At 38.0% G+C, this 14,005-nt stretch overlaps 1 protein-coding gene across 1 annotated transcript in view; it reads left to right on the top strand.

The window, feature by feature from the left end:
- Positions 1-14,005, top strand: part of atp2c2 (ATPase, Ca++ transporting, type 2C, member 2) — a 78,194-nt gene that overhangs the window by 39,060 nt on the left and 25,129 nt on the right. The window contains 5 exon segments of the mRNA NM_001079056.1: positions 6,743-6,892; positions 7,349-7,417; positions 8,456-8,531; positions 9,119-9,185; positions 13,839-13,963. Coding sequence (NP_001072524.1) covers positions 6,743-6,892; positions 7,349-7,417; positions 8,456-8,531; positions 9,119-9,185; positions 13,839-13,963 — 487 coding nt within the window.

Genomic DNA, 14,005 nt, shown 5'->3' with positions numbered 1-14,005 from the left:
CATTGTTTTCCCCCAACTGAATCACCCCGCCAACACCACTCGTTGCCTCCAACGGTGGGCGTTTTCCTATGCTGCCTAAAATGGATGAGGAGTGGGAACGTTTTCCAGCTATTTATATCCCAATACGAAACAACCTATCAGATAAAAAACTGGGAGTAGCTATGTCTGTCCTACTGCTACGTCATGCCCCTGCTTCCCTACGTTTCCCTACGGGTCATTGGGCTACTTAAGCATGGCAGATACTGTATGTTAAACATGACATTACACCTTCATACAATGCATGAAACCAGAAAAATATATTATCAGAATTAACCTGTAAAATATGTCCTTACAAACAGTGCTTAGCGATGGAATGAGTTATAATAACTTGAGTCACAAGTCATTTGAAACACCACAGTCCCTCATAGTATCATGCACAGTATGTAGTACTCAGCCTGTATCCTTGTCCATGCATACATTCCTTATATTTTACAATAGTATTTATATATATATATATATATATATATATACAGGTATAGGACCCATTATCCAGAATGCCCGGGACCAAGGGTATTCCGGATAAGGGGTTTTTCCGTAATTTGGATCTTTATACCTTAAGTCTATTAAAAAATCAATAAAACATTAATTAAACTCAATAAGATTATTTTGCATCCAGTAAGGATTAATTATATCTTTGTTTGGATCAAATACAAAGAACTGTTTTATTTTTACAGAGAAAAAGGAAATCAATTTTTAAAATCTGAATTATTTGCTTATAATGGAGTCTATGGGAGACAGGCTTTCCGTAATTCGGAGCTTTCTGGATATCGGGTCTCCGGATAAGGGATCCCATACCTGTACTTAGATAAAAGCAGTTTTTAAGATTCAGATATTGTGAATTCTGCTTTCATTTTTCATGAAACTACGTGTTCCTCAGTGAGAGTATGGGCACTGTGCTTTTACAGAATCAGCACCCCAAAGCAAAGGATGCAAGGAGTGTTTCTCTCTAGAAATTAGTATTCATATCACCAACAAAAATACAGCCAACCACAGAAAATTGTACCAGACAATTTTGATTTTATGTTTTTTCTCTGGGTACTCCAGTTTCGTCTCACAATAAGGCTCCTGATGAAAGTTGACCTGACTGCGTGGATGTGTGTGCAAAGTGCTACATAAATGTGTTGGTGCTGTATAAATAATAGATGATAATACATACTAATGAGTATAACTTCGATTATTAGGTCTACTAGTTTGTAAAGCACTGCAATTTTTTTTTTTTACCAAATAATATCTTTATTAAAAAACAAAGAAAAAGCACATTTTTTAAAATACTGAAACATATAAATATTTAGCAAATTACTAAATATAAATCAGCAGGGGTGAACGGGTCCTCTCTTAAGAAAGAATAGGAGGAGGAGAGCAGGAGGATTCTAGCAAGTCCAGGAGACCATTAAATAGTTGTTAGCAGGGGGCTTGACACAGGTCTTTTTGAATAAAGGGGGGAAAGTACTAGATGCTAGGAAGGAATTAAATGTGCAAATTAGAGATAAAGTAAGGACAGGAGCACACTTCCTTTAATTAATTATGAGGGCATAGGATCAAGGGAGCAAGTTGCAACTGGAGAGGAAAGGAAAGCTGTGGGAAAAAACTGGACCTGACTTAGGGCTGTGGCAGTCGGGGGAGATTAGTCGCCGCGGGCCGCCGGTTAAAATGTAAATCGCCAGTGGGATGGCATACGTGGCGTTTTCCACATATCGCCGCACCGCGTATGCCATCCCACCGGTGATTTACATTTTAGCCAGTGGGATGGCATATCGGGGAGATAAGTCGCCCACGGCAAGGGAGATTTGTCGCGGGTGACTAATCTCCCCGTCTGTCGCGGCCCTTAGAAGAAAAGTTTTTTCTTCTCAAACTGAACCCCACCAATAAGTTTTGATAAACATTTATGTATAGAGATTATACTGTAGATACAGCCTTATTTTACAGCATGTTTGCCAACTGCATTTTTTTTCTTGTGGGGGGAATATCATCCATAGACTTCAGTTATACGGTGCTTCCAGTGGTGAAATATGCCAAAAAATTATATACTTGCTTCTCTTTAACATATAGTAACCTTTGAACTACTGTCAGGTATGGGAATAACGTTGTTTTACTCAGTATGACAATAACTACAAATAATTCCTTTGGGGGTTTAGAAGTAATATCTGTGACTAGTATTATGCCCCTTGAACTCTATTACACCTCCTCAGACATCTGCCATAAACACAAATCTGCAGCTGGTAAAGCATCCCTTCCAATCCAAGAAGGTTGATCTGAATCATCTTTTTTAGTAGGTGCCAAAGCTTGGATTATTTATTTGTAGCAATGAATCAGACTTTGACAGGCCTCCACATGAGCTGCCCAGCCTGCCTCATAAAGTGTTAGTGTTTGAGTTGAAGCTGATAAATTAGTTGGTTTTATCTCCATTGGTGAGTGTCTGAGGTAGAAAGCACAAATAGATGTTGAAGGTCAGAGAGAGAAAAAGCTTTATTTCAGCATTTACTAGCATGTGCCCCTATGTAGGTCCACATCATCACTTGGTGTGGCACAGAAATATTAGAGTATTGCCATGCACTGTAAACCATAGCTTATGTGTCTCTTTGATCCATTTTTTAGTTAGGAGTGATTTAACATTCAAAACCAAACAACAGAACATATTTATTTACATTACATTTTTCTTGTACCTTCTATATAATGTGCAAGGAAGTAATGCTAAATCTAAGCTGTGCACTTGTGCAAAGGCATACAAATTTTGTGTACAGCTCACATAGTTAACTGTGGAGTGACCAAAGTAAATATGAAATTAGAGGGAATGCGAGAAAGGACTTGGTAGGAGATGCCCATGTGCCATACGCATTCCATCATGGAGCTCTGCGTACTGAAACAGGTGCAACTGCATGTGCTCCATTTGTATAATGCCACCAGCATGGGCTTTCTGTTGCATCTGTATCAATAGCTTCACTTTCATATTCACCTTGTCATAACACTCCATTTTTATTTATCTATTTATTTTGCTTTGTTGTTTCCTATTCTTCCATTAATGTTCCCTTTGTTTTTCTAAAGATTTTCTTTTAGGCCATATTCAGTACTGGGATACATAGCGCTGTGCAATTTTTACAAGAGGAAAGACAATCTTAAAATAAGAATAGGCATACAGAGATTAAATTACATATGGTAAGAGACACAGTAGGAAAGAAATCCTTGCCCCATAGAGCTTACAATCCATGTAGGCATGCCTTTTCTGTTTTGAAAAATGCAAAATTATATAAAGTCTGCCATCATCCAAAAATCCCCTTCATTGCCAATTTAATAAAAACCCTAAATTCTTTCTATTGGGGGCACTGTTTATGGGGGCAATTGGGGCACTGTGTATGGGGGAACTTTCTATTGGGGGCACTGTTTATGGGGGAAATTGGGGCACTGTGTATGGGGGCACTTTCTATTTGGGGCACTCGGGGGCACTGTTTATGGGGGCAATTGGGGCACTGTGTATGGGGGCACTTTCTATTGGTGGCACTGTTTATGGGGGCAATTGGGGCACTGTGTATGGGGGCACTTTCTATTGGGGGCACTGTTTATGGGTACAATTGGGGCACTGTGTATGGGGACGCTTTCTATTGGGGGCACTGTTTATGGGGGCAATTGGGGCACTGTGTATGGGGGCACTTTCTATTGGGGGCACTGTTTATGGGGCAATTGGGGCACTGTGTATGGGGGCACTTTCTATTGGGGGCACTGTTTATGGGGGCAATTGGGGCACTTTCTATTGGGGGCACTGTTTATGGGGGCAATTGGGGCACTTTCTATTGGGGGCACTGTTTATGGGGGCAATTGGGGCACTGCGTATGGGGGCACTTCTATTGGGGGCATTTTCTATTGGGGGCACTGTTTATGGGGGAAATTGGGGCACTGTGTATGGGGGAACTTTCTATTGGGGGCACTTGGGGGCAGTGTTTATGGGGGCAATTGGGGCACTGTGTGTGGGGGCTACTGTCTATGGGGGGTACTGTCTATGGGGCAATTGGGGGCACTTATGGGGGCAATTGGGGCACTGTGTATGGGGGCACTTTCTATTGGGGGCACTGTGTGTGGGGGCTACTGTCTTTGGGGGGCACTGTTTATGGGGGCAATTAGGGCATGTGTATGGGGGCACTTTCTATTGGAGGCACTTCCATAATATTTGGGAAAGGGGGCACAAAAGTAAATTTCTTAGGGCACCCATTTGGCCAGCAGCGGCCCTGCTCTCCACCTTGGCTCTGGTGGCAAACTGCAATATGGATAACATGAAAAATGCCATAAAACTATTTATTGTTAAGTCAGAAAATAAACTTAACGATTACATATGGGAAGAAAATGTGTGTACTCCATTATAAAGGCATGTTTTGTGCAGTTTGTCTTTACTGGAGCTTCTAACTGATCCAACAGGAAGAACTACAAACATGAAAGGATGCCAATTTTATAACAGTGATTAGAACATTGTTGATTTGTGCCACACGTCTCCCTTTGTTTCGGCATGCACATTCTGTACAGATCTTTTGATCTTTTGATACATCAAGTACAGTTAAAACACAAAGCTTTTGTTCTCATAAAGACTGGCCATCTAGCCCCATGTATCTCTTCCTGTATGGCCACAGTTTGTCCATAGGCTACCTGCAGATTTTCTTGCTAGCACTTTCAAAAATTTGATATATTTCCTGGGCCCAGGTATTTCCTAGGCCCAAGGCATTGTTAAGCAATCTAAGAATAATTATTATTTTTCGGTCCAAATAAATTTATGTAATTACAGTTCATAATATATTTGCTTTGTTCTTCTTTGGACTAAAGGATGTGTGTAAACCAGACCCATTTAGGTTAGTGCCACCCTAGCTAATGCATTCATTTCTTAATCTGTTCAGGAACAACGTTGAGGAAGGGCAAGAGCCAACACGTTCTTGTTGAATACCTTGCCTGATGAGAGAAAAAAAGATACATTAATTTAGGTGCCCAAACAAGTATCTCAGCTCAGAGTCAGAGATTTATATACTGTGCTACCTAGGGAGCTATTTATGGCATATTGTGTGCCTTTGCACTCATGGTGTCAAGCAATTCATCACTTCTGTCTTGGTTAATGTCATGGCACAATTGACAGTACAGACTGTAAAACAAACACTAAATCTGTACTGTCTTATGGGCTTATTTAAATTTACCATGTTTGAAATTCCTAATCAGTTTCCTCCAGTAAATTTTTTTGTTTAATTGTCAAAGAGTGAATGTTGACTTATGTATGGAATTGACTGTTGAATTGACTTTTGATTCTAGAATAAAATAAAACGTTTTTGTAAAAAGTACTTTATGTATTATTGGTTAAGAATAAAATGGCCCATTTTACAAACACTGGGCAGATTTCTCTAGTGATGTTACCATAACAACTAATCCTTAATCCACTTTGATCAGTCTGCTGGAGATATAATACTGAATAGAAATCTCTGATTGTTTGGCATGGAATACTGCCCTGAAGCAACTTTGCCAACAACAATCCACAATATATTCCTATTTTTCTGTCTTAGCTATCACCTACCCTTGCTGTATCTTGGAATCATACTGCCTACTGTAAAGCCAGAGCTTGGTTCACTTGGGCTTTGCCCAAAACATGTAGTGGAACACACTAATAAACACTAATTTGCAGCAAAGCCCTGTCTTGTCAGGTGTCCTCCATTATCCTATATGATGTCTACATGTAATTAGTGCTACAACAGGAGCAAAGGAGTGATAGCCTGCCTGAATGAGGTAGCTGAACTGGAATACTGTATTTGGAAAGATTCAAAATACATTCATAATTTGAACATCAGCATACTTCTGATGCTCACTCCCTACTGTGTGCTATGGGCAGCATGCTTTTTGAGCTCCTAGAAAAAGGAAAAGGAAAGTCAAAACACATCTACAATATATTTTTTGCTGGCATGTAGGTCTTTCCTAATGTTGCAGAATATAGTAACTAATTTCTGTTTCTTCATTTCAGCTTCTATATATTAGCACTTATACTTACAGTATATAGAATACAGAGTAATATAGAATAACAAGATATATTACTGGTATGATTGCAAATGACCTATGTAGAAGTTGCAATAGGTTGCAACAGATATCTACATGATCAGGTAATGAAGGGTAGTGGTACTAGTTCCAATGCAAAAACTATAACATGCACATAAACACTAAAATATGCCTCAATAACTGCTGCCAAATGTGATATAAATTGCTCTAGATTAAAATGTACTGATATGATGTGACACTGTAATCTGATGTGATCAGAAAATCCTACTTAAATATCCACAAACATTGAGGAGGCCTATCTAATATTTTATCTACAGGAAAATCAAAGAGACCTTTATTATTTCCTGCATGCATGCTTGCTTAGATGTTAAGCACTGGTATTTGCTAATCCTTCTTTTGCCTTATATTAGATAAGTATGTGCTCCTGTCTTTCATGCAGAATATGATTTTCAGGATCTCTCATATCCTACTGCTGTTTGAAATGATTAAATAACATTAGCTGAATGTAACTCTTACAATACCAGTTCCGTCATCAACTCTTTGAGTCAGCCTGTTAGGTCTATTTCATGAAACATATTGTATTGACATTTTGGGAAAAACAGTCCATTAATGTTTGATGATTAATGTTTTGCAATTATCACTTGGCAGGCAGTCCTATTGCTCCAAATCATAATTATTATATATTTTGTGGCAGACAACTGATCTATTGGTGGACGAATCAAGCTTTACTGGGGAGACTGAGCCGTGCAGCAAGACTCATGGCTCTGTAGATGAAGCCAGTGGAATTGCAACACTCAGCAACATTGTGTTCATGGGGACCCTTGTCCGTTATGGAAGAGGGAAGGTAATAACTTTTTAATGAATTAACCATTTTGATAAAGTACCAACAGTTATGCAGATCTGCCCTCCTGGAATGCACAGTGATCCGAATGCTGCCTACTTTCTTTCTTGATGACGGAAAAGTTCAAGTTTTCTTTACAGGGCTTTCTTTGCTTGAAGTGGCTAACAGTATTCTGGCCTTGTCGCACATGAAACGCTCACAGTAGCATGTGCATGCCATTGTTGCAACCTGGCGAGTTGGGATAAAATAGTGCTTTCCTCTTTTATTTTTTCTCCCCACCCCTCTTTACAAAACTCAATAAAAATTATAAGTTACAAAAAAAAATAGTGCTATGCTCCTTAAAAATGGATTCCGTTTGTTCTATTTTGCATGCATGCCTATAATATAACCCTATGGGAAATACTTGGTGCTTTGTACTTAAATATTCAATACATTGATATCTGTCTCCTTGTAATGCAGGGACTGGTTATTGGAGTTGGTGAAAAGTCTCAGTTTGGAGAAGTGTTCAAGATGATGCAAGCAGAAGAGGTTTGTATTGTGCCTCCCATTAAATGTCCTCAATTCTGTTCTCTGTTCAGAAGTGCTTAAATATGGCTCATCTTCAGCAGGGCAGGCAGGAATTTTTTGTAGAAGATGACCTACTTTATGGTTTAAGTAGTCACTGTAATATATATATGTAATAAATATTTACATTTTTACCCTTGCTCTGCGGTTCTTAACTAAACTATTTAGGTATTAGTTTCAAATAAAAATATTACTTTCCTTTGTGAAAAATCTAACACCAGCAAAACCTTAGGCTGATGCCACATGTGTCGTTTTTACGCTGCGTATTTTCTAATTCTCTCGGCGGCTGAAAAACGCACAATATCATCATCCATAGAAATAACTTGAAAAGACTCGAAGCAAACCACACAATGCGTAAATACACTAGAAAACGCCTTACCACGGATTTTTCAAGCGTTTGCCAAAATACGCCAGTATTTGCACAGCAAGCTATTCCTATGTATACACAAAGGCAGCTGCCAGACCTAGCGGAAATACACAGCGTTTTTTACTATTTCGCACTATTAGCACCATGGAAACTGGATTTGCTTCTTCACCAGTACTAGGCTGAAAAACACCATAGTCAGGGGCTGTGTGGCTTGTGCAGCGTTTTTAGGCTGAGAAAATACGCAGCGTAAAAACGCCACGTGTGGCATCAGCCTTATGGTACACAGGGTCAATCTTAGTCTGTTTTGTTGAGAGCTTGCATATAGCTACATAAAAAGAAACAATACAGGTTTTTGTGTGATAATTCAGTGAATGATATAGGCAACTCCATTTATATTTTATACAGTGGGAATTAATCAGCAGTTATTCACTGCGTTTTGATGCCGTAGATTTTGCAAGGCAGAGGAAAGGCCAAATAAGCCATTAGCCTGATGCTCTTGTTTCATTTTCCACAAAATTTCACTGGTTTGTCTTTCCTTATTCTTTTATAGTCTTTTATAGTCTTTAGTTTCCTTAATGATTCCTTTGACACTTTCTCTATTTTGCTCCATGTGCAAAACTATTGTTGTGTTTTAGACTCCAAAAACCCCACTGCAGAAAAGTATGGACAGACTTGGAAAGCAGCTCTCCCTGTTCTCATTCGGAATAATAGGTAAGATTCTTGTAGACCAGTGGTTTAAAACTTGCCTCTCTCAAATTTTTTTTGAACTACTAGTTCCAGTATTTTCCATTACATCCAACTTGGCACCAACAAAGACTTGAGTGATCTACAGTATAAATGTCATTATTTTTGAGTTAAAGTGACCAGTGAATTAAATGTTCATGCCAGTCAACAGTCTACATATGGAATATTCACCATCATTTCCAGCTATAACTAATTGGAAACCTCCAGCATCCCATAACAATTTATATTGTAAAGCTGTCCATACATTTAAAGATCCTCTCGTTTGTCATTTTTTATCAAACCGAGTATGGCCAACTTATGTCTCACTGACTTTTTTACAGTAACACTGTATGCCATATAGTCACACTAGTTATCCTAGTGTGACTATATATATATATATATATCTCAAAGTTAGATATTATAAATGCTAGGTTCTCAGCCAAGCTATATACTGTAGATATTAGTTTACAATTAAAACATTAAAAAATGTAAAATGTAACACCAGCAGCCTCTTGCAGTCCACAGCAAAAATGATGTTCTTTTACCAGTACGTAACTGTCTGTCTTTCTTCGTAGGTTTAATAATGCTAATTGGCTGGCTCCAGGGAAAACCCCTTCTAAGCATGTTTACCATTGGTGTAAGGTAAGATTCTCTCCCTTACATAACATTAACAATGTGAGCAGTTTATAACACGAACCAATCATACCTCAAAAGATCTCAACCATAGCCTTCATTGGTGTCAAAGAAACTACAGCTTTAAAAAGCCACAGTCTGTCTTTCAGTTGTATTTACTAGTCTAAGAAAAATGATCCCGTTCTGGCCCAGTCTTTGTTTATCATATGGCTGTTTACAGAGTAGGGCTTACTTTTCACGTGCAAGTGCAGTTGCAGTCAGTTGCATTCGATTCTAGGAGCAGTCCACAGATCTCTGCTCTCTGAAATGGAGTGCAGAGGCCTGTGGCTATTTGCACAGTTCCCCACACAGTGGGCAAAGTGCAAAGAATTTCCTGACTGCATCTTTTTTTTTTGCAGTTTGCACAATGTTTGGGACATTGTAAATGAACCCTATTATGTGTTCCGATGTAGGCTGACTGCAGTGCCACATGAAGTTGCATTATGCTTATACAGTGCCAGTGTCAGACAGAAAGTTTAGTAGCTGATATCTGTAGCAGGCAATAATTTTTTGGTGAGCACATAATTTCTTATGGCCTAAATAAGAAAATTGTTTTTAGCAGTTAGGATAAGCAATGTTAAAAAGCCACAGTCTGTCTGTCAGCTGTACTGACTATTGCAGAGAATAAAAATGGCTAGACAAATACTGTTTCCAAACCATTAACATTCACAAATAACTTTCAAATGTTAAGTTTTTTTTTAATGTACTTTGGAAAGTTGCTTAGAAATATATTTCCTTCCATTTTTCAGAATTCATTTTTCTTTAATTATTTGTGTGGTGTCCCCTTTTATTTATCATACACCCCTGGCACTCTCATAACTTTTTGTTTATTCAGTGAGCCAACACTTTTCTACATGTATTTTCAGTATGCCTATTTTAACGTAAAGCAATTTAAAGATTAAAGCAAAAGGCTATTTTTTACCAGTATAATGGGGCATCAAATCCAAAGCAGCTTATTGAGTGATTTCAGAACTAATAAGAGGCTGGACTGGGTGTTCTGGTTTCCATGACAACTATACTTACCTGCAGGCATAGGGGAGCGCCAGCTTTCTGCCTACAAATACATTAAGACGTGGAAGGTTGGAATATGGACCTGAAAGAGAGATACTTCTTATACTTCCACAGCTCAGTGCCCTAGGCATCTGCCATCTCTACTTACACCTGCCTTGCCTTTTCTGTCACCAAACATTTTATTAAGGAACAATGGAAAATGTATGCTATTTTCTATTGTTAGCACCAGTTTAAAATGTTTCTTTCATTCCCTAAAGGAAAAAGGTGACATGGTTAGTCAGTTCACCTTGAAAAGGGCTTTTAGTATGATCCTTAGACTTTATTTTTTCTATTGTTTAATGTTTTTAAATAATTTACAATTTGGTTCTGCAGCATTCCTGTTTGCATGTAAAATATTATTTGGTTGCTTGAGTGCCACAATATAATCCTGCCTGAACAAATTGTTTCAGAATGTACTATCCACATTAAGCTGGACTCTCCTGGTTAGATGGATAAGGAATGCAGAGGGGAGTTTGTTTACAGCCTGCAGAAAATCAGTGTTGGCAATTCAATTTTTTAAAGTTGTTTTACAGTAATGATGTGTATATTACTATGATAAGGTCCATTAGACCTTGTGCAAATCATCATCAACATTGGTAAGTTGTATGAGGCAAGTGTCCACTGTGTTCATAAGATTAGTAATACTGATGAGGATCATATCTTTCTCAGCACCAGGGATACTCTGTACAGTTTTTGTTAAAAGGTTATGACCAAGTAACAACTTAAGTGATCATTTATTTATGGGAAGGCTCTGTGCAAACTGCAAAAAAACAGTGGCCATTGGCAATTTTTTTTCAATCTGCACACTGCCTTCCTCTCTCTACATTCAGCAATCTTTATAAAGACTAAGTGCTCTAAGCATGAGTACAAAGGGATGCGCTTTTGTGTCTTCTGGTAATGTGGCTTTGTGTAGCTACAAAACATCTTGCACTCTCCTTAAACCATTATGTATTTGTATATGTTTTTAAAAGACTGCAATAAAGTTTATTTTTAATTTAAGGAACAGCTTTTTTTTTTTGTTTTACTGCTTGTCTAGTTCCTGTTCATTATGTAATCCAGACTTGCCAATTTTAGTTCATTTGCCCCTTATTACTTCTGCCCCAGGAGCATGGCAAATTAACCCCATAATCTACTGCCAGGGAGTTAACAATATACAGATGACTGATTTATATTGTGCATAAGTTGAATAATTTTAGTATCTGGTTTCTGCTACACACAGTAGCTGGACAGTAATTCATAAATCAAAATTGAACAGAATTGAGGAATTGGCCATGTTCACTGGAATGGAATTAAGCAGTATTTTTTCTTATTTATGTTGTTGGGTTTGTTCTTTTTATTCTTTTGTTCCTTTTTTACTCTGCCTGCCCTATGCTGCCTGTGTGTTCCATATACTGCCTGCCCTACCCTGCCTGTGTGTGCCATACCCTCCCTGCCCTATACTGCCTGTGTGTGCCATACTCTGCCTGTCCTATGCTGCCTGTGTGTGCCATACTCTGCCTGTCCTATGCTGCCTGTGTGTACCATACTCTGTCTGCCCTATGCTGCCTGTGTGTGCCATACTCTGCCTGCCCTACCCTGCCTATGTGTGCCATACCCTCCCTGCCCTATGCTGCCTGTGTGTGCCATACTCTGCCTACCCTATGCTGCAACACACAGGCAGCATAGGCCAGGCAGTACAAACAGAATCTGAGGTGTCAACAGGTGAACAATGTGGGTGATTACAACCTGGGTGAACAATGCAGAGATTAAAAGGTGTGAACAGTACAGGGGATTATATGTTTAAACAATACAAAGGGATTACAGCCTGAGTCTGAGGTGTGAACCATGCAGGGGGCCAGTTAATCTCATTACTGATACCATTTAAGGATAACACAAAGTTAAGCCATCAAAGCAGCCAGACAGGTGGGGGGGCCACACAGAGGGGGGTCGTGGGCTGCCAGTTGGACAGCACTGATCTAAAAGAAAAAGTGCCAGCTGTAATCACCCAGTGCTCTAAAGTCACATGAATTCTAGGGGCAGATTTGCAATTTGAGTTTTTTGTACTAAAAATCATGAACTCAAACTATAACTTCCAATCTAGTATCTATTAAGCTAAAAAACTAAAATCTATCGAGGCAATGTAGAACTCAGTGGAAGCTATTCCAGGCAAAAGTGAAACTATATTTTCAATTTGAGTTTTTCAAGGTTTTTTTGAGCTTTAAACTGGAAAATTTAAGGTATTCTAGTTTTTTCTCACAATTTTATTCAATTGAGTTTTTTATATCCAGATTTTTTAATAAATAAGCACACATTTCAGTTTTTTAAAATTGCAAGTTCATGCGAAGTATAAAAAAAACTTCTAAAACATCACAAATTTTGATAAATAGGCCTCCAAGATCGGATAAGCAGAAAGGTTAGGTTGAATCCGAATCCTGAAAAAAGTGCTTTGGTTGTGCTGAATCCCAAAACAAATCCTGGATTTTGCTCATTTTTAGATTAGACAGATTAGACATTTTTTATAACTTTCGTCAAATTTGTATCACTAAGATTATACAGGACATCATGCTAGGTATGCAAGAAAATACTTTCTTTTTCATTGTGTAAATTGGATAACTTTTTATTATTGTAGCTATAGGATATTTAATAAGATTGTATGTAGCTAGTAATTTTTCTAACTGTAACATAGGAAATATAGGTTACAAGTCCTTCATTTTCCTCAGAAATATTTACTATATATATAAATATATATATATAAATCTATCCAAAAAAACCCCCGCCCCTTTAAGGATAGTCTTGCAGTTAAGAAGGTATTTATAAGCTTAATCACTGAATGGTTTCTTTGGAATAGGTCATGCCATATAAAGAGAAAAGCAGGTATGGTCTTTCTCCCACCAAAGAAAATATACTCTCTTTTTCGCTAGGTTAAGACTGACGCAAGGACACTGCCTTGACGGGGTGCGTCAGCTCATGCATACTTTGTACAAACCGTGTAACTAAATGTGTCTCTTTTCACTAAAATGCAGACATTTTTCCTTCAGTGTGTGCAAAATTGTTTTTTAATTTTTTCTTGAAGCTTTATAATGGAGTGCTGGGGTAATGTGTATAGTATATATATATATATATATATATATATATATTAAAGGTATATTTTGTCTAAAATAATTCAAGGACTTCATAGGATTCATAAAATTGAGTACAGAAAGATATATTTTATTCATAAAATTGAGTACAGAAAGATATATATCTTTCACCTGTTCTCTATAATATACAGTACAAAAGACATGACTAACCTGTAAAATATCACATTCAATCCACATAAAACAGTATGTGCCTTAATAGAAAGTCTACCATTTCCTATATACCCTCTAAGAGAATCGTATGCAGTGATCTGTACAAAAAATACAGCTTTGTTAGATCCTACAGGCCCGCTGAAGTCATTCTAACTAGTGAAATACAGGATACACTTTAGTTCCTGAATTCATTCTTGTACATTTTGTATAGCCTTGAATTGAATTTATGTGCTTTTTGGTTTAAAAAAAGATTTCTTTGCACTTAGTAACCATGCCAGCCTTCTGTTTCTCCTTCTCCTCTCAGTTTAGCAGTTGCTGCTATTCCAGAAGGTCTTCCTATTGTTGTTACTGTCACCTTGGCTCTGGGTGTGATGAGAATGGCGAACAAAAGAGTCATTGTTAAGAAACTGCCAATTGTGGAGACCTTAGGTAAGACCTAGGAGCAAGAAGACACTGGGCAATATTGAGACT

The sequence above is a fragment of the Xenopus tropicalis genome, chromosome 4 (assembly GCF_000004195.4).
Source record: "Xenopus tropicalis strain Nigerian chromosome 4, UCB_Xtro_10.0, whole genome shotgun sequence".
Classification (NCBI taxonomy): Eukaryota; Metazoa; Chordata; class Amphibia; order Anura; family Pipidae; genus Xenopus; species Xenopus tropicalis.
Note: the sequence above shows the minus strand (reverse complement) of the source record. Positions and strands in the feature narration are given on the sequence as shown.